This window comes from Leguminivora glycinivorella, chromosome 17 (assembly GCF_023078275.1).
Source record: "Leguminivora glycinivorella isolate SPB_JAAS2020 chromosome 17, LegGlyc_1.1, whole genome shotgun sequence".
NCBI lineage: Eukaryota > Metazoa > Arthropoda > Insecta > Lepidoptera > Tortricidae > Leguminivora > Leguminivora glycinivorella.
The window spans coordinates 9731972-9754059 of NC_062987.1; the positions used below are offsets into that span (position 1 = coordinate 9731972).

Genomic DNA, 22088 nt, shown 5'->3' on the forward strand with positions numbered 1-22088 from the left:
AGTAAATAAAGGCTCGAAACACAATAAAACACGCCCAAAGATGACGAAGCATATGAAGTTATTTCTCTAACTCCATTTTCCTAATTTCAGCCATTCTTGCACACGTATATTAATTTTCATCAAACAAATTAAGAGTTTCTGCTATCAATCATTTAAGCGCCAGAAACAGCCGTGTACCGCCTTAAGGGTCACCGCAAGGTTCTGAAGGTGACACGTAAATTCAAATTATATCAGTACTCGAATGCTATCTTCTATCTCCCATTTAAGGACAAGGTGGCTGATTGTGTTTTAATCATTTGATATCGTTTTAATTACACTACTACCCAAAAATGGAGTGTTAATTTTCCACCTCTAAGTTTAACGTTCAGGTTTGAGTGGCCATTTATCTTTTTTTTTTGATAAGGTACAGCGGGGCAAATCTCGACTGAGGGGCAAATGTAACTGGCACGTTTTTTTTCATGTTTTACAATGTTTGCATTATTAAATAGAGTGCCCACCGGTTATATATGGTAGGCGTGATCAATGGATACATGTAGAAGTCAACATCATAGTGTAATAATGGAAGAAATGGATCAGTTACAATTGCCCCCCAGTCGAGATTTGCTCGCTGTACCTTACCCGCTGATCCATGTTTCAAAATGCATGATATTAGTGCCATCACGTCATCAGGCACCTTCTGCAAGTGCATGAGGTGCCAAGATAACATAACTGATGATGTATGTGTGCTGTCTCAAAATACGATGAAAATTTACAACAAGGCAAGCACTTACAAATAGTGAGAAAGGGGCGGCCAGATGTTTTATCATTTATTTATCGCGCGACCATGCTATCGGTGCAGTAGCATTTAAAATGAAAAAAACCGCTAATCCACGTTCTAGTACTTATAAGACTTTTTCAGTACAGATGGTGTTTTTTTACGCACTAGTGCGAGAAGTGGTTCATTATATGGCAGGTCGAAACTTCGAAGGTCCATCTGTACTGAAAAACGTCGTTCGATACACGTGCGAAAAGGGAATTCGTAACTCGTGTCGATTTAAAATACTCCCTTCGGTCGTGTTTTAATTTATCGCCACTCGTTTCGAACTTCCTCTTTTTCGTACTTGTATCGAAATGTACTATTTCCTATCGATCTTCATTTTTAACTAAAAAAGTTATTTTTGCAAATTAAGAAAAATGTTTTGAATTATTTTATTTAGTACGGATTTACAAAGGAAAACAAATTAATTTTAAGTAACGCCAGACCGTGATACTATAGGTAAGGATTCAGTTTTGAGATACGGAACCCTAAAAACATGTTTAACACGGCTGCAGAATCAGATCCAAGTTGAAATAAAGCGAACGCCGTTTAATTAGATCCAACAACTGTAATTACGGACTGACACAACCGGCAACCGGTCATTCAGTGGATCATGAACATGCTAAACAAAAGGACTATAAGGTATGCTGGGGAGCCACAGGCAGTAAAGGCGGTCAGGGGATGCCCTCAAGGGGGAGTCCTGTCACCGCTGCTATGGAACCTAGTGGTCAACAACCTCATAACCAAACTGAACGAGGAACGCTTCTATACAATAGGTTACGCAGACGATCTGACGATCTTAATATCAAGTAAATTTGCCAGTACAGTCTGCGATCTCACTCAGTCAGCGCTTCGAATTGTGGAACGCTGGTGCCGAGAATTCGACCTATCAGTCAACCCCACTAAAACAGAAATGGTAATGTTTACTAACAAAAGGTCTCTTGGCAACTTTACCAAACCAAAACTTTTCCAAGCTGAGCTAAATCTAACAGAAGAGGTAAAGTACTTAGGTCTAACCCTCGACAGCAAACTCAGCTGGAACAACCACATCAACAAACGAATAGACAAGGCGGCAGTCGTCTTCTGGCAATGCAGAAGGATGATCGGTAAGAGATGGGGACTCAACCCGAAAATCACCCTCTGGCTCTACAAGACGATAGTCCGGCCAATGCTCTGCTACGGTGCTCTGGTCTGGTGGCCAAGAACAAACCTAGGCAACGTGCGAGACAAACTACAAAGACTCCAAAGGCTCGCATGTGCGGCCACCACTGGCTGCACGAAGTCTACTCCGACGGCAGCCATGGAGGTCATGTTGGGCCTTCCACCGCTATACCTGCACATACAGCAGGAAGCAAGCTTATCAGCGGTAAGGTTAAATACACTCAACATCTGGTCTAACACAGGAGTTCTTCACACAAAATGCCTGGAAAAAGTATACGACGAATTCCCAATCCTCAGGTCAGGTACGGATCGAATTCAAAAACATGTCATCTTCGATAAAAGGTACAAGATACAATTATACGAGGACGACAACTACGAAGGGCTCAATCCCAAGGAGCTTAGAATCTTCACAGATGGGTCGAAAACGGACAACGGGTCGGGCTCTGGGACCTTCTCAGAAGACCTGAACATGTCGATTACCACTCCGCTAGGAGCTCACAACTCGGTCTTCCAAGCTGAGTGCATGGGCATCATTAACGCGGCAGCTGCCATAACTGCAAGGAAGGTAGTAGGATCCTCCATCCGCATACTCTCTGACAGTAGAGCAGTCCTTATGGCTTTAAGGAGCCATTTAATTACATCCAAACTCATACACGAATGCCATAAACGACTAATGGAGGTAAGTCATAAAAACGAGATCATCCTACAATGGATCAAGGGACACAGCGGATCCCGAGGTAATGATGCTGCAGACGAGCTAGCCAGGCAGGGGTCGAGTGCGGGGGCCATTGGCCCAGAACCAATTCTCCCGATACCATTCAGCAAGGTACGCTCAATGCTACTATCATATACAGGGAAACTACACACAGCACACTGGCTAAACCAGACTGGATGCAGGCAAGCGAAAATGGCCATGCCCAGCATCAGTGGAAAACTCACAAGAACGCTCCTTCAACTAGGGAAGGTCCGTCTGAGAATGGTAACCAGTGTCATAACAGGTCATGGACTATTTAACAAACATCTTTTCATAACAGGTGCTACGGACAGTCCCCTGTGCCGAGGGTGACAGAGGAAACAGCTGCTCACGTGGTGCTGGAGTGCAGCGGGGTGGCTCCATACAGGGCAAAATATCTCGGATCTCCGAGAGACCTCCCCGAGGTCCTACTCAACATCAAGGGTCTGGTAGGATTTCTCGAGGAGTTGGGATGGCAGGACTAGCCAACCCCTCCCTCTTATCACGCAAAATAGGCGCTAGACGTCGAGTTGCGGAAAATCGCCCGTTCTACAATACAATACAATACAACCGGCAACCACTGCGAATGTAATGAACACATTGCCGTCCAAAACTATTTAGTTGCGGATTTGTTGGATTCAGATGAGTTCATTATTCATATTTTGAAATTAGGCTTTAGTTTTAATTATATAAGTTTACTAGCTTTTGCCCGGCTTCACTCACGTTAGAAAGAGACAAAAAGTAGTCCATGGCACTCTCTGTCCCTTCAAGTATCTCCACTTAAAAAATCACGACAATTCGTCGCTGCGTTTTGCCGTGAAAGACGGACAAACAAACAGACACACACACTTTCCCATGTGGATTTTTAAGTTATTTGGTTTTTATTTATGTGAGTTATTTTTAAGTTAAATATTGTTGTAGTTTGTTTTTCGTCAATAAAATATGTATTTGTACGTAAGTACGAAGTTCTGAATGAATTATTTTAACGCATCGCTCAAAATACGTTTTTAATTTAAAGTATGTGTAGGTATAGGGACAGACAGATTAAATACCTACCTCTGTTGATTAAATTATTGTGAAATTTTTCTTCATTTAAAAAATAAAATCTGGCCCATTAAAGAGCTATTTTTTCCGTTGTTTTTTTTATAAAACAATGATCAGATCCTGCTAATGGACGATAAGTGAAACGTTAGGCTTAGATTGCCGGAAGGTAGTCGCCAATGGCTGTAGTTAAACAGACCTATGTGCCACTACATACTGATGGATGTAAGTCGTTTCGGCTACACCAGATCCCCATCGTAAATGGTATCTGTTATATTTTATGGGAGAAGGACATATGTTTTATTTTTATTGCGTCCCTTTTCCGTTCACCGGACATGTCTCGTGTTAAGATTACATATACGAGTAAATATATCAGGTACCATTTAGTAGGTATTCTGCGGTCGCAAAATCATCAAACATTATTTTATAACATTTTCATATATATGGTCATCGTCAGGTTATTTCATACGATTGTAATTAGTTAATAAATTTTTCAAGTAAAATAGTTTGATTTTGTTTTATTTCATTAGTCCCATATCAAATGTTGCTCGGAATAGACATATGCACATCGCAAAATGAGCCGGCAGTAAAACATGTTATACCTTGTGTGTGACATGAACAACTTTTAATATTCTCTCGTTAAAACTATACCTATTTTAATATGCAATAACGTCATAGGACCCACAAAGTTTGAGACACGTGCAACAGTAAGTACTCCGTACTTATAAACTTACCTCTGTCACCCAGCTGGTTATTACAACCACGAACTAGCTTGTATTTAAAGTTTAGAAGTGCATTTAAACTTTGAGAGTGCATAGCATGTACTTAGTTTATAAAATAAATAAGTTCACTTATATGTATTTTTAACTTCTGATTAGCAGAAACGTCTGCAATCGATGCCACTAGGCTTAGAATAAATTTAAAAGTGGAAAATGTCTGCCTTGGGTGAGACTTGAACTCACGGCCTCTGGATCAATATTCCAGCGCTCTGCCAACTGAGCCACCAAGACTTCAACCAAGCCAGCGAAATTTTCCACTACTAAGGTCAATGGGACCCGTAGCGACATCTACCGTAAGAGTGTTAAACTTCTTAAACGGCAACCGGAGTTCCAAGTCATATTGGAAATTCACCAGTTACGATGCGCTAACCATGCTAAATTTTAACTTCTGATTAGCAGAAACGTCTGCAATCGATGCCACTAGGCTTAGAATAAATTTAAATGTGGAAAATGTCTGCCTTGGGTGAGACTTGAACTCACGGCCTCTGGATCAATATTCCAGCGCTCTGCCAACTGAGCCACCAAGACTTCAACCAAGCCAGCGAAATTTTCCACTACTAAGGTCAATGGGACCCATAGCGACATCTACCGTAAGAGTGTTAAACTTCTTAAACGGCAACCGGAGTTCCAAGTCATATTGGAAATTCACCAGTTAAAATTTAGCATGGTTAGCGCATCGTAACTGGTGAAACGTCTGCAATCGATGCCACTAGGCTTAGAATAAATTTAAAAGTGGAAAATGTCTGCCTTGGGTGAGACTTGAACTCACGGCCTCTGGATCAATATTCCAGCGCTCTGCCAACTGAGCCACCAAGACAGGTGAATTTCCAATATGACTTGGAACTCCGGTTGCCGTTTAAGAAGTTTAACACTCTTACGGTAGATGTCGCTACGGGTCCCATTGACCTTAGTAGTGGAAAATTTCGCTGGCTTGGTTGAAATCTTGGTGGCTCAGTTGGCAGAGCGCTGGAATATTGATCCAGTGGCCGTGAGTTCAAGTCTCACCCAAGGCAGAAATTTTCCACTTTTAAATTTATTCTAAGCCTATATGTATTTTATTAAGTTTATAGTGATTGACATTTTATTACAAGTAGGTAGATTAGAAACGAAAATGATAGGCCAAATAAAATAAAGTTATTCATACCGAGTAGGTTTATATTAAACACCGTCTTTTATTTTTGTTTTCCGTTAAATTCTACACGCTGTTAGGTTCATGATCAGGAAGCACCCGGTATATCACTTTTTGTAAAATTCGAAAAAAAACTTTTTTTTTTCGTTTTTATACATTGTAAATTAATTAATCAGTATGAGAGACCCTTAACATAACATTCAAGTTAGTGTCAAGTAATATAATTTACTTTTTGAACAACTCATTAGTAACAGTAAGAGTTTAAGACACTAGTTTCTTAGAGACATTAATTGTAATTCACCTTAAGAACCTTCCCTTAAAGTTAACGGGTATCAATAAAAACACGTTGTATACGAGACAAGGTAGGTATAATATTTTGAAATACTAATTTTAATATCGCAAATTATAAATGCAGACATCAATCGCAAAGAAAAAATCAACAGTGATCGACTCTGGCCACCACCGTGGGACTGGAACCCACATCCTTTGGATTGCCGGTCCAATGCGTTACCAATTAAAAGCAATGCTTTACCATCTAAAAGTGGTACGTTCCACAATAAAAAAGGAAAATCTATAGTTTTATATTTAAACGTATGGATTATTAACACTTATTTTAATGTTATTGATATTTGACTTTAATAATATTTGATGTCACGGGGGTCTGTTCTGTTTTTTTTTTTAAATAATAAATTGGCTTACTCTTGGCCACAGACTAGCCAAAGGCAAAGACGTGGCCTACGATGGAATAAGCTCGGCCAGAAGATGCCTGGGTGGCTAGCCGAATGGCACAATCGCTCACGAAACGCTCACGAAACGAAGCGCTAGTAGATATCTATCTCTATCGCGCTTGCGTATTGGCGCGACAGAGCCAGCGGCGTATCGCTTTCGTTTGGCGTCGGAGAAATGCCATTCGGCTGCGGGGCCAGTTCACCCTAGATTTGAAAGTTGCCGGGTTGTACGATTGTCAAGGCTCAGAAAAGCGTCCGAAATTTTGAACCATAACTTATATTTATGAGTCGGAACTGTTTGTTTAAGTACATAGTCTAGCATCGTTTTAGGGTATTTATAATTAAATATTGATGTCGATATAGGTAAATAGGAGTCTATATAATACGGAAAAGGGTATCATTTTATGCATGCATACTAGCATAGTCTTTGTCACGGAAATATCACTTCTCTAACATCGCAAGATCATGCCCATAAAAAAATCTGATAATTCTAAAAGAAAAGTTTCTAATACTCAGAATATGCCTCGTATACAGCTCAATGCGACGGTACTTTCACCGCCAAGTGAGTTTGCTTGTTTGTGTACTTTGTGTAGTGCTTGCGCTCGAGCTACAACGTCCTAGCAACGATATTTCTCCATACATACACGGTGCTCGTGAGCATTGCGAGAGATTTTAAGCATATTCCTGATCCCATTTTAAGACTAACACACTATACACTTTTCTAGATTTCGCCTAGTTTCAGAGATATTACGAATTAAAAAAAAATCTCATTTTTATCAGTACAAAAGGCTTTTTTAACGACGTTGATGCCATTATGGAGAATAGTCTCACTATCCTCTTTGAAAGATGTCCAAAAGTTATTTTTTTATTATAAACTGGCCAGTGATTGACCTTAGTCGCACCTGATGGAAAGTGACGACAAGGCCGAGGTTGTAGCTCACTGGTTCAGTAATAGCCTATTCACTCTTGACTTGAAGACGTAAAACCTTTCAAAAATGAGGTTTTTAGAAAAAAAACGTCAAAACTCATTTTAAGTGGTAGTTTTAGGAATGACATTTAATTTTTATGTCAAAATACATTCCAAAATAATAAAAAAAAATGCAAATTATTTTTTGCCAAAATTTCCTCGTCTGTTTAAAAAAAAAAATCTTTCTTTTGGCCTCACAAATGGGTGGTTAAAATCTCTCGCATTGCTCACGATCACCATGTATATATACTAATACCCGATGTATATATACTAAGACGATGCACAGGGTACGCACTGTATCTACGTAGCCAGATGCACAAACGCTTACGATAATATCGTTATCGTAGCTAGAGAACTATCTCTATCGCTGTTCCGTATTGGCGCGACAGAGACAGACTGCGTTTCGATCAGCGACTAGCGTCAAGGATTGTCAATTCGGCTAGGCCGGCTGGAGTGACAATTACTTGGTTTGGAAGTTGCAAAATATTTTCGAAATTCTCGTACATTACTCGAAAAAATTATGAGAGAACTCTCATACAAGTAGACAAATAACTATGATAATGAGTCATTTAAATAACCATGATTTGCTTATATGCGCAAATGGTTGCTAATTGACTGTATTATAATTGGTTTTAATAAATGCCCGGGAGGTGGTAACATACTGTACATATAATAATACTTATTTACGGAAACGACAACTACCGCGTTTTATAATAAAGTTCAACATTATTTTCGGTAATTTTACAAGTGTCTAAACTAAACCAGTGGATCGAGTAGGTATAAATTGTAATTCTATGTAGAGATTACTATCGATTATTATAATACATAGCAAAAACGGGAAAGCCATAAAAAGTAACAAATTACAATATACCACGTGGATTACAGTCACCAATAATATATTTTTCCCCTAAGCTCGACGTGTTTTGTCCTTTAATACCTGCGGGTAAAAACGCATTTTATCCACTAGTGGATAAATAATTTTTATAGTCTAATCAACTGCTTTAAAATTTATAAAAGGAGGTGAATCTAGTAATAAAGAATTCACCTGGTGGAACTTCCTGGAAGCAGTGATAAACGCAAGTTTCCTCGCTGTAGTGAGGGGAAAAGTTGTGTTTTACTCGGGTGCAAATGTATTTTACTTCTCGTGTGTTAAAAAACTCGCAAGTTCAGGATTCTATTCTCGAACCACTCGCTTCGCTCGTGGTTCAACTATAGAATCCTTCCACATGCTCGTTTTTCAATTGCACACTCGGCGTTAAAATACAACTTTGCCCCCTTGTATAACAAATAACTACATATTTCAGTACAGATGGTGTTTTTTTTACACACTAGTGCGAGAAGTGGTTCATTATATGCCAGGTTGAAACTTCGGAGGCTCATCTGTACTGAAAAACGTCGTACGATACACGTGCGGAAAGGTAATTCGTAACTCGTGTCGATTTAAAACACTCCCTTCGGTCGTGTTTTAATTTATCGCCACTCGTTTCGAACTTCCTTTTTTACGCACTTGTATCGTAATGTACTAATAATCAACTCCGACCTTTATAATTTATGTCACACTTCTTCTTAATCATTGGTATGGAACATAACAACAGACTTTCATTTTGCAGGTTATTAGTTAAGCACCTACCATTTAAAGTAATTTATCCACACAATTTCCTGTATTCAATAAATAATTTTATATAAATAAAAATACAGTTGATTAGGTACTAAGTACAGTTTCAGAAATCAGACTAAGTACATATGTTATATTAGGTTTAAGTACAAGCTACGTTTCTTAACTATATTAATTAACATATAAATAAACATAAAGCCAAGTATATTACTTACATTTTGCATAAAAAATATCATCAAGTACCCGTCTTCTCTCAAATGTATTGTCTGAAACAGCATCTGTAACAATAAAGAAGAGAAATTACTTTTTTTGTTCTTGGCATATTGTTTTAAATGAATGATACTTGTATTTTATGATGGCATTATAACAATTTTATTACTTCTTAGGTAAGATTACGATTATAATAAAATAATTGATGGAAGTATTCGTTACTTTGCGGAAATCCACGATAATCGAAATCTAGAAAATCCGCGAATAGATATCGTGCTTGTCAGTCGGTGCTAACACGTATATTTAGTTGTGTATTTTTGCTTGAAATTAACGTGTGATTATTGACCAATTTAAAAGATGATTGATTATACATAAAATAAAAATAATATGACATAATGTGAGTATTGGATGGTTAGGTACCTATCAATTTACCTTCCAATCGAATATAAACGGGTTAAAAAGTATCAGACTAAGTAAAACTTTTTCCTATTTTTTTAGTAAAATACTGAATTATAAGAAAGTAGTATTTCATTGCGTGAAGATGTTTCCTCAGTTGGGCTGCTCCAGATACTACGACAGTGAAGTAACATTGATTTGTGCCCTAAAAGGTTAGTTGTGCCTAGTTTAAGGCCATACACGCTGCCACAATGGTGGCACAAATAAGGCACAATAGTGGTGCTTTTATTATCAAAAATCTTATGAATATAATCATCATAGCATGCCCCTGTCGGTTTCGGCTTTGACAACTCGGTTTGTACTGTAGCCGTATCATGGTCATGTTTTTGTCACCTGTCATATAATGCGTCACTTTCGCACTTACACACTTGTTAACATGACAGACATGGTGACAAAATATGATAGACAGCCGTCCATCTTAGCCCTACTGATTAGTAAGAGCGACAGCCGTGAGGTCTCAGGTGGCTGACGCCTACGTTTGAAGTGGATACAGTACGGTACGACCACACTCACCGCAGGTCAGCGCCCCATCTATTAATATACCTATTCACCATAAGTGCCTACATGGTTGAATGTGTGGTCACACAGATATTATTAGTTAATATACGCGGTGTTTTGCGTGAGCGACGTGCCCGCGACGGCGACGCGATGCGATGCGACGGCCACCATCGAGCGAATTTTCGCGCGGGCCGTCGCTTACGCAAGATACTCCCATATGAAGACAGCGGTTTGATTGCATCGCGTCACTTAACATTCGCATGTTCATCGCTAGTTCGTCGCGTCGCATCGCCGTCGCGTGTCCGTCGCCCACCTAAGACACGTCCATAGAAAGCGAAGGTTTGATTTCGTCGCATCGCATCGCATCGCGTCGCCGTCGCGGGTTCGTACATAATGCAGAGTACATTTTAAAATTATATCCGTCGATTTAAGGGCGGCATTGAAAATGAAAATGAAATATTTATTTTTCAAGTAGGCATATTACAATGCGCATATGAACGTCAAATAAAGCTACGCCGGCTCTAACCCTACGCCTCAGCCTCGAGAAGATTTCAGTCCCCCCTCAGTTGGGAGGGGGGTATCCACTATGGGACCGGCAAGAAACTCGGCGGGCAACTTCTTTTCAAAACATTACATCTTATAATTAACATGCATTAAATAACAAGATACAATTTAACATGCAAAAGTATTCATCAAAGAATATGAACAGACTAGGTACTCTATGGAAATTAATTTCAATAAATTATATTATTGCTCAATAATACGTCGTACATTGTACGACTACGCAGGGGGTAGCCGAATGGCACAAACGCTCACGAAATGAAATGCTCGTAGATATCTATCTCTATCGCTCTTGCGTATTGGCGCGACAGAGCTAGACTACTTTCGCGGAGTTTCGTTTTCGTTTCGCGTCGTAGAAATGCCATTCGGCTACGGGGCCAGGCATGGTCTCGGAGTATGAAAATAAAAGTAATAAATCAATGTATATTACCTGCAATATAAATACGAGTACTATAATAAAAGAGGTTCACTCTGTACTCTCGTTTACATGCATCTATAAGAAAAATTAAACACAAGCTAACAGAACTCAGAAGAGCGATTACATCTTATAATTAACATGCATTAAATAACAAGATACAATTTAACATGCAAAAGTATTCATCAAAGAATATGAACAGACTAGGTACTCTATGGAAATTAATTTCAATAAATTATATTATTGCTTAATAATACGTCGTACATTGTCCCCTGCGTAGCCGAATGGCACAAACGCTCACGAAATGAAATGCTCGTAGATATCTATCTCTATCGCTCTTGCGTATTGGCGCGACAGAGCTAGACTACTTTCGCGGCGTTTCGTTTTCGTTTCGCGTCGTAGAAATGCCATTCGGCTACGGGGCCAGGCATGGTCTCGGAGTATGAAAATAAAAGTAATAAATCAATGTATATTACCTGCAATATAAATACGAGTACTATAATAAAAGAGGTTCACTCTGTACTCTCGTTTACATGCATCTATAGCTTTATTCGCTTTTAATATGACCGACATACATTCGTAGGAAGAACCGGATAGACCGACTGCTCGCAAAACGCTTAATAGTATTTGCATTTATGTTACTCCTCGCAAGCCTCAAAAGTGCGTGTGAATTTTATTCTATTGTTTTAAATATCGGGGTCGCGTTTTTAATAATCAAATTTGACACGGCGCAAACAAGGGAATAAAAATTATTTAATGTATCAACGGTTGTACTCAAGTTATTATATCGCTACTGTTGCGACATATTTCGGGCCATTTAGAAGGTCCGTCTGCAGACATGTATGTGGGAAGGAGTGCTTGTGGCGGCTACACCGGCCAACCATTCGTGAAAACAACCGTTGATTCATTAAATATTTGAATATGTGTCACGGCTTGAAAATTGCGATTTTGTCAAACTATTTGCCGCGTAAGTGCTGCGTTAAGCCCCTTTGAACATTATTGTGGTCGGTCCATTAGCCAACAATCCACTGTGGTAGTTCACTTAGATTGCGGTTAGTCCGAGCGCATTGCCCTTTTGCTATTTTAGACACTCCAAGGAAACATGGTAAATAATCGAAATAGAAAACGAGATAATACAACAAACGATATTTCGCTTTGCTACGATCCTGACATTCCTGACAAACTATTTTCACATAACGTCCCTCATACATGCTAGTCGGTTTCGGGTATCTACTTCTGACATGGCCTTTTTAGCATATTTTCCCGATTTCATCGAGAAAAGTTCGCCTAGGTCTACCCTTTTACTTGATCCTTCCATTCTCAAAATATAATCACGCTATCAGTAGGTAACTTTACTATCAGTACTTAAAAATGTCTATAAAAATACGTTTATAAAGATAAATGATAAAATATTTTTGATAAAACTAATGCATAGAAACATTGTTATGGTTCCTTTTAAACGTATAATACAAATATCAGAACCAATACTTAGATCCAATTATCTTAAGCGAAGCAATGCAACTGATATTTCGCAGAAAATTGAAAATAGTAGGAGTATGGTCTGATAGGTTATTTCTGTAGCTGAAATCCAGTTAAAGCTATGTTCTTTTGATTCTTATTTTCTAAATTCTTTTTCATTATATCGATACGGAGAATTGGCTTAAAACGACGACCTTTGATATTAACCTCTGGACCTGATTCTGCTTGCATTAACGAAGACGTTTGCTTTTAAACACTGGACCTGATCCTGCTGAACTGTTTACGATCCGTTTTGCCTCCCTGACTTCTGATTTTGCTTGATATAAGGACGATCATCGCTTTTAAGTTCCGGACACTATTTGTTATAATGAATGCAAGTACATAAACACGATATAAGGATCCCAAAACATGCTTTATACCAACTTGTTCTAAAACCAACCAGAAAAACCCAGATTTAAAATTGTTCATATTAAGAAAGGAGCTGAAGGAAAGTTGGTGTCAATAGGTTGGCAGGAACTGCCCAACCAGAGTGCGATTTTGCTGTGAAGACCACCTGAGTGTAAGATACCGTGTCTTGTTTACCAACCTTAAAATGCAGTTACACGCTGGCAATAATATCATAAAAAAGAAAGCCTTAAATATCTGACACGGTGGCATTTTATAAAATGTGTATTTTTTGGATAGACCAATAGGAAAAATATGGTAAAATACATTTTTTTTTATAATTTGCAATGTCCTATAATAAAATATAATTGATTTATTTTATTGTGTTGTTTTATTTTACTTGTGTGTGTCATGTGTGTCGAGTTACTGTCAAGTTACTATCAAATTCAGTCGGCTATGGCTTTCCATATTCTTCTATGGCCCTCCATACTGTTAAAGCATGATTAACAGCACTATAGTAGATTGTGTTACGAGGGAGCAAAATTGCATATTTATAGCGAGGATATAAATTGAATTGTGAACAAAGTGAAGTATTCTATATGTAATTGAATACTGAGTGTAGTGACTGGGATTCGAAAAGAAAGGGTTATTTTCTTCCCTGCACTGCGAGGAGGGTGCAAAGAGGCACTTTTCCTCTTTGCTATTAGGGACCAAAGTGATACTTTTCCCTTCAAGGACACATTTTTTTTACATGGTTACATAACATACCATTTTTTATGTTCATATAACATATGATTATATATAAATTTCCTAAAAGTTGATGTTAATATGTGTAGCAAATTTAATTCCACCTTGTGTCTTAACACTTGAATCCCTCACTACGCTCAGGATTAAATTTAAGAATACCTTGCTACACTCAAGATAAATATCTCATTTTTCTCCCTTGTTGCACAATCTACTATTGCTACCATTTGACACTTTTTTTTTTCATATCATATAAGCAAAATACTAAAATATGTATCAGGTCTGTTGTAAAAATATTATGCACTTAATCAACACAATTTTTTTATACATAATATTAAAATATGTTACAACATAAAAATGTTCTCATAGCAATATTATATAGGTATTAAGATTTATAAGATTGTAAGTATTAAGATTTTTAGTTATTAAGAACTATATTTGCAGTGCCCTTACAGGGTTCATAGCTGTGCTATACCTACTGAAATGTACCAACTTATGTACCTATGATAGCAATAAAGAATTACTGATTACTGATTATTACTTATGTGCAAACACTTTCCGTGGCGTTAATATTTTATACAGGCCAGACAAAGTTATTGAACAGAAAAGTGTCACTTAATTCCCTCCTAACAGGGCCGAAAAGTACCCTTTCTGAATGGGTGATGTGAAAAGCAGTAGGCGTCACACCGCAAACTCATTTCCTTTTTGAGCACTAACTACTTAAAGCAGACAATAAACCAACAATCTAAAGTTATTTGTTTAGGGCACAGGTCCTTCTCTAGTTCTCATCTGTAGGCAGGTGCGCTTATGAATCACTACTAGGAGTTAGCCTGTTTTCACATTACCCGATCCAATATCGGATGTCGGAAGGATTTCAATGGAAAAAATCCAAGACGACGCCTGTAATGTATGGGATATCGGTCCAACATCTGGTATTAGATCGAATAATGTGAAAACGTACTTATGGGTGCTAAAATGAGTAATAATGTTAATATAGATCAAGACAAATTTATGTTTATTACACTCTAATAACATGTAGTTGCACTTTTCAAAATTAATGGGATACACATTCTCTGTCCAAAATATCTCTGCATCTTTCATCAATTTCTTCTTCACAGGCATTGTGTTTGTCGCTGTTCCACATTTTGGCAAATTAGATGAACTAGCTCTTACAAAATCGCTAGTACCTATCCACGTTTTCCCAATTCAATGGGCTTAAAAATTGTAATCAGGTCCGGGGTTCAACGCAAAGGCCGTCGGCAGCAAGCAGGGCAAGCACACGTCTTCGTTAATGCAAGTAGAATCAGGTCCAGGGTTTAAAATCAAAGGTCGTCGTTTTAAGCCAGTAAAATCACGGTCCGGGGTTCGAGAGCGAAGGTAGTCGTAGAAGGAGGCAAAATCAGAGGCCAGGGAGAGAAAATGAGTCGAAAACAGTAATAAATAGTTTACCAGATATGGTTATGAATTCTCCGAGAAAAATGTCAAGCTGACAATCAACTGTCAGTGTCTGTGGCCAGCACAGATTCAAAATGGAATTTTTTAAAGACTATTGTATATTGAATATAGAAAATACAATAATTCTAAGTACCAACATTGCAAGTAATTATGGTTTAGTAAGATCACAACCTTTTCAAGTTTAATACCTAGAAGTAGTCTACCCTGTAAAGAACAAACTTCTGAGTCTTCTGACTATAAATATTTTCTTTAAAAACTGATTTGAGCCGTTTGAAATTAGTTAACAAATTCCCTATAGCTGTAGAGGGCACCAGTTAGGTACTTTAAACTTAGAAAGGAAAAGTAAAGGAATAATCGAAGTAGGCTTTCAAATATTTAGGAATTGTCGTGACATTTAAGGCATTTTGAAAAAAATAAATTTGTAGGCATCATCAGTGTAGTTATTATTTAATAGGTGGCGCTAAAAAATTGAGGTACGATTTTTAGTATAAGATAAGATAAGATAAAAGATAATAATTGAGAAGATATAAATAATAAATACCGAAAGTGGCGCTATTAGTTTCGCCTTACCCATCGCCGTAATATGTCCCTTCTCCAGGTCGCACCAGATTGGTGATCGCACACACATTAAAGTACTTCATTTAATGACAAGTCACATAACCCAAAAGTGACATCTAATTTGAACTCCAATTTGGATTGCCCGTACAAAAAAAAATTGACGTCAGAAAAATCGTAGGTAAGTATCAATTTCTTTTGATAGCATCCATCCTGTAATCCTGTTGGATTGATATAAGCGGATACACGGGTACAGTCATCCGAATGTAGGTGACGTTCAGATGCAGATGCATTGTTTCAGTACTGCCCTCGTATTCACTGCCACTCTATTTCCTTGGTAAAATAAATCACTTTATAAATGTAAATAATTATATCAAGAAAATTAATAGATTCAGCGTCAGTTGTAATTCCGCAACATTAATGCCCACGAGTCGCACTTTCGTGGGGTGGTCGTTTCTGCCATCGATTTGGGAACAGTGGAGCATCAGGGTGGCTAGCCGAATGGCACAATCGCTCACGAAACGCTCACGAAACGAAGCGCTAGTAGATATCTATCTCTATCGCGCTTGCGTATTGGCGCGACAGAGCCAGCGGCGTATCGCTTTCGTTTGGCGTCGGAGAAATGCCATTCGGCTACGGGGCCAGGTGTTTGTTTGTTTTCGCTACGAGCCATTTTGCAACCTCGCGACCGATAGCTTGATGGTAATGGATGAGGAGGTTGGCTAAAATGGCTAACCTTGTACAGATATTAAGACGCTCACTGACTTGTAGTCCGATGGAGGGCAACAACCGTGACGTAAATAGGAACAGCGCTAAAGAATTGAAAGTTAAACCATCTGAACGCAACAAATTCGCGCTAGCACGCAGCTATATATTCATGTAAAGCCAGGTACGTAACCAAATGCACAAACGCTCACGATAATATCTGTTTTGTAGGTATCTATCACTAGGTAACACTCTTGCGTATTGGCGCGACAGAGCCAGACTTACCTTTCGCAGCGTTTCGTTTTCGTTTCGCGTCGCAGAAATGCCATTTGGCTACGGCACCAGAAATACTTATAGGAGTACGCGCCATGTATTACTAGGCACCGCGCATTTCATCTAAACATTTTTTTCATATTATATTCATATATTGAACTATCACCACATACAGGAGATTAACAGCGCCCTTTTGACAATTTGCTCTTACATTCCTGGTCAAGCTTGCTTTTCTTGAAGTTGAATTACTGTTTATAAATTTACTTGAAAGCGGGTGTCGGCTGACGAGATGGGTTTGAAATGCCCTACACTAATTGCAGACTTGGCTCGAGTGAAATTAGAAGGGCCTTCGCGAGAACACGGCGCCTTAGGCCCTGGAGCAAAGTATATAAGCTATACGAAATTACATAGGTACAGTCATATTGTTACGTTAAAATTCTGTTCGGAGGAAACAGAAGCGCGAGAGAGAATACAAATTTAAAATGGAGAGTATGATACAAGTTTATATTATTGGTTTTTTTTTATGAAAAGATAACAAATAATTTTTGTAAATTTATGTTATTTATTCATCACATCCAATTTTTTTTTCATATAAATAAAATAGAATAGAATAGAATGCATTTATTCGTTAACACACAAAATAAACGTTACAAATAAGAAAACATAAAGAAGAAAGAGGTGCTACGAATACTCTGTTGAATACAAAACGTATGTTGTGTTTTATTTATAAAAAAATTGGTATAATACAAACATCATTCTTAAAACGCCTTGTTATTTAGGAAAGTTTTAACAAAAAGAACAGAAATATCTGTTTTTTTATTTATTTATGTAACCAACCTCTAACACAATCCTTAAAAATACCAAAAAAAAGCAGCTCCATCCTCTGGTGGCTTATCGTTGAGATATAGGACGCCTACGCTACTCGCTCGCAGTAGCGCGTTAAGTACCTTACCTACCCGCTAGCAGTTGCCTCGAGGTAACAAGTGGCCGAGTAGCGCCACGCGCTCGCCTGTGTCACCTGTGGGGTTCCCTCTATTTGGCATAACTTTAATTGTCCGAAACGATTTTCGCATAACAGACTTCGCATAATCGATTTTCGCCGAATGTTAATTTGGCAGAAAACTTATTTGTCATAATCGAAAATAATACGAATAACACATTGTCCGAAAATAAGTTCGCATAATTCTGTTTACGCCGATTGTTTTTATGAATAAAATTAATTCGCATAATTGTATTTGGCATATTTCTTAAAATCAGAATATCCACCCATACTAAATGCTGTTAAGAGAGTCGGTTTGGTTAGGTTAGAACTGCGACCTCAACAAATAAAACATTTTGTCAAGAATTTCGGTTAGGTTAGGTTAGAACTGCAACATTAATATAGTAGTATTACCTATGATAAAAATTCTGCGTAGTAAATTTCCACTAAACCATGTTATGCAGAAATAATTTATGCATAAAAACCATTCGGCGAATAACCTTTATGCATGAAATATATTCGGACAAACAAAAATATGCCTAGATAACTATACTATGCCATAACAGATTATGCGAAAGGTGAATTATGCCAATATAGATTATGCCAAAAAGAATTCTCGATTGTAAAATTATGCCAAAACAAGGGGAACCGTCACCTGTGTGGTCGCGTGGAACGTACCTACTATTCTTCTGAGTTTTACGTAGTAACTTATTAGTATTAGGTAGTTAAATAAAGCGTAGTTATTTTTCGTTTTGCGGGATAGTGAAGGATCTGTTACGTTAATAACTTATTAATAAGGTATATAAAAAAAAACAAATACTGGTTGCTGTCAGAATGTGTGATAGAGACAGACTGGTATCCATATTGAATTACACCAATTAATTATTGCACAAGATTTCAGAATACGGCCCCTAAGCTGTTCTATGAACATCAAGAAGCTTGCCTCTTCCTCATTACTTAACTGTGATGAGGCCGGGGCCTTTGTCAGCTCGAGGTTTTCTTTATTGCAAAGAGAATCAATGCGTGTGTATATATACTGGGTGGGGCCTGAGACACGAGGAAGTCTGGGAGACAAGACATCTTCTGGGCGAGCTCACTCCATCGTAGGCCACGTCTTTGCCTTTGGCTAGTCTGTGGTCAAGAGTAAGCCCATTTATAATTAAAAAAAAAAAAAGTAAATTAAACATTCATTATACTCTGCAAACAATGTAAATTTTGTTCAATAACATATGAAAATAAGACAAGGTAAAGCGGACAGCGGGGCAAATGTAACTAGTCCATTTTTTCATGTTTTAAAATGTTTGCGCTATTAAAAGAGTGTCCATCGGTTATATATGGTAGGCGTGATATGGTAAACATGTTGCCTCCCAGTCGAGATTTGCCCCGCTGTACCTTAGTTAGTTTTCCCTTTTTCCATACAAATTATTAAATACATACATACATACATACAATCACGCCTGTATCCCATAAAGGGGTAGGCAGAGCACATGAAACTACTAAAGCTTCAGGGCCACTCTTGGCAAATAAGGGGTTAAAAGAAAACGAAACTGTGGCAAATTATTAAATATTGCATTCAATGTACACATAAGTTTAGTTGACGTTGCTTGTCGCGTTATTAACATTACAAAATTCGCTATACATCACGTGATAAAATAAACTTTGTGTGTTAAAAACTAAAATACAAGTAAATTTTCCCAGGGTCGCAGGTATAATACATGGATCAATAACCTATTATTGTCCATTTATTTCAGTAAATTTACACAAAAATATTAATTACACATTAAATTAAACATAAAACACACATAATTACATACATCAGCCTTAACATCAAAAATTTCCCTTACAAGTTATTTATATAGGTAGGTAAGTCGATGAACTAATGCTGCTCACTTTGAAAAATGTATTCTTCAAACTGAGCAGCAACTAGTTAGTTAGAATGTATTCAGCTTGTAAGCTGCAGTTTCATTTTTTGCTCGTGTGACAGGCCCTACCCCGTATGTGTGGTAGGTACCTACATGATTCGGTCAGGGGGTTTGTAAGCAGAATCGCCGGGGGAACGCGGCCTTGTGTCAATTATATTTACCTCTTGCGTTTCTTATGAATGGCAGTAAATAATAAATGTTGTGGTTATGAGGCATTATTTGAAAACCGTCCCTTCAAAAGGACTTATTTCCAATAAATACTATTTTGGAGAAATCGAGTATCACTCGATTTCCGGTAACCAATATAAGTATATCAGTTATTTTCTTTTGAATAGCACACAATATGGAAAATAAGATAATTTATTGTTGTTTACATTTTTCAATATGGAAAATAAGACAATTTATTGGTGACATTATATATTATAATTGTGCATGCGTGTTTATCTTTAGAAATATTTAATTATTTAAATTACTATATAAGGATAATATAGATTCTAATTATGATGTATAATATTATAGGGTTTATTTAAACAGGCATGTTAACAAATTATTATTCGTAGAACTAATCCAGGATACAATCATAGTACACATAACAACATACATGTAAATTTAAAAGTGGAAAATGTCTGCCTTGGGTGAGACTTGAACTCACGGCCTCTGGATCAATATTCCAGCGCTCTGCCAACTGAGCCACCAAGACTTCAACCAAGCCAGCGAAATTTTCCACTACTAAGGTCAATGGGACCCGTAGCGACATCTACCGTAAGAGTGTTAAACTTCTTAAACGGCATTTTACACTTTTAAATTTATTCTAAGCCTAGTGGCATCGATTGCAGACGTTTCTGCTAATCAGAAGTTAAAAACATACATGTATGCAAAGCAACACTGTGTATGTGAAGATAAAAAACTTACATGTAAAGAATATAATAGAATAGAATTTAGACCTAACATTTCCTCACTTGATTTCGTGGTTACAGTCCCATGGTGCAACTTAACACGTGTTTGACGCTAAAATAAATAACTAAGTAAATAATTGAGCCTATACGCGTTCAACTGCTGGCCACAGACCTCCTCTCATACATGAGAGGGCCCGGGCTTATAGACCCCACGCTAGCCCAATGCGAATTGGGGACTTCAAATACACGACGTTTGAAGCTTAACACTCAAAAACTACTCAATATTTATTAATTTCAATTTCATATAAATTATCACGCCACTTGTACAAGCTTGAGCGCTTGTCTCGGGTGTCAGCAATCATGTGGATAATATAATTCAATTCATATTCGGATTCCGGGAATCGGTGTACTTCGCAACGCTGGTAAGTTTTTACAGCCCATTATTATGGTGCTACTTTCTCGCACTAGTGCGCTCAAAGGGCCATTAATACGAAACTACACCCTGTTTTTATTGAATTCCGTTAACTTTAAAGGAAGGTTCTTAGATAAAATACAATTAATTTCTCTAAGAAACTAGCGTCTTAACTCTTACGGTTATTGAGTTATTAAAAAAATAAAAATAATTACTGAACACGTGTGTGACAGCCTTTACCACTTCCTAATGTTATTTGTTTTGACATGTGCCGTCAATCACTTGACACTAACTTGAATATTATTCTTCAGGGTCTCTCACGTTACTTAATTCATTTATTATGTATGAAATCGATGAAAATTTTTTTGTTGCAAATTTAACTAAAAGTGATATACAGGGTGGTTCCTGATAACGAACCTAACGACGTGTAGAATTTAACGGAAAACAAAAAAAAACACGGTGTATATAGAGTAATATGTTATAAAATTAAATTTTAGTAACTAAAATTTATTTTTACTTATCAAAGAGACATTCCGTACTGAATTATTTTTTGAAATGGTAAAATATGTATGTATGTATGTATAAGCTTTATTGTACATAAAGGAAACAAAAGAGACACAGTTACAGAGTCAGTAATATACAATGTAGGCGGACTTATCCCTTAATCTCTTCCAGTCAACCTTTGAGGAAATATGTGCATGTAAACTAAATAAAAGAATATTATATAGGTAATACCTTGGTAATACCTACCTACAAGAAAAATAACTTAATATTAGATCTTGTTCATGTACCTACAAGCCTATAGGTATCCATACTATCCATACTAATATTATAAATGGGAAAGTGTGTGTGTCTGTTTGTTTGTCCGTCTTTCACGGCAAAACGGAGCGACGAATAGACGTGATTTTTTAAGTGGATATAGTTGAAGGGATGGAAAGTGACATAGGCTACTTTTTGTCTCTTTCTAACGCGAGCGAAGCCGCGGGCAAAAGCTAGTTTCCAATAAACACTATGAAATAATATCGCTACGGCATCTCGTATTTTTTTATAAAAAAGGTAATTAAAAATGTACTAGTTTCTATCATAAAGTTCAATTTCTATATAACTATTTAAGAATATACATATCCAACGAGTGATATCGCTCATTAAAAAGTTATCGAGGTACTTGGTATTGGAAATGCAGAAAATATTTTCA

General features: G+C 37.5%; 1 protein-coding gene and 4 non-coding genes across 5 annotated transcripts in view; 1 reads left to right on the forward strand and 4 right to left on the reverse strand.

Annotated features, from left to right (window-relative positions):
• Positions 1 to 1415: 1415 nt before the first annotated feature.
• The window catches only part of LOC125235592, a 34658-nt gene continuing 13985 nt past the window's right edge, over positions 1416 to 22088 (forward strand). The window contains exons 1-2 of the mRNA XM_048142190.1: positions 1416 to 2854; positions 2992 to 3139. Coding sequence (XP_047998147.1) covers positions 1416 to 2854; positions 2992 to 3139 — 1587 coding nt within the window. The remainder of the gene's footprint in view (positions 2855 to 2991; positions 3140 to 22088) is intronic.
• On the reverse strand, positions 4669 to 4741 carry Trnan-auu. Its single transcript has one exon. It is a non-coding gene; the product is annotated as a tRNA-Asn (tRNA).
• Positions 4966 to 5038, reverse strand: Trnan-auu. Its single transcript has one exon. It is a non-coding gene; the product is annotated as a tRNA-Asn (tRNA).
• On the reverse strand, positions 5255 to 5327 carry Trnan-auu. Its single transcript has one exon. It is a non-coding gene; the product is annotated as a tRNA-Asn (tRNA).
• Positions 20213 to 20285, reverse strand: Trnan-auu. The gene has a single exon. It is a non-coding gene; the product is annotated as a tRNA-Asn (tRNA).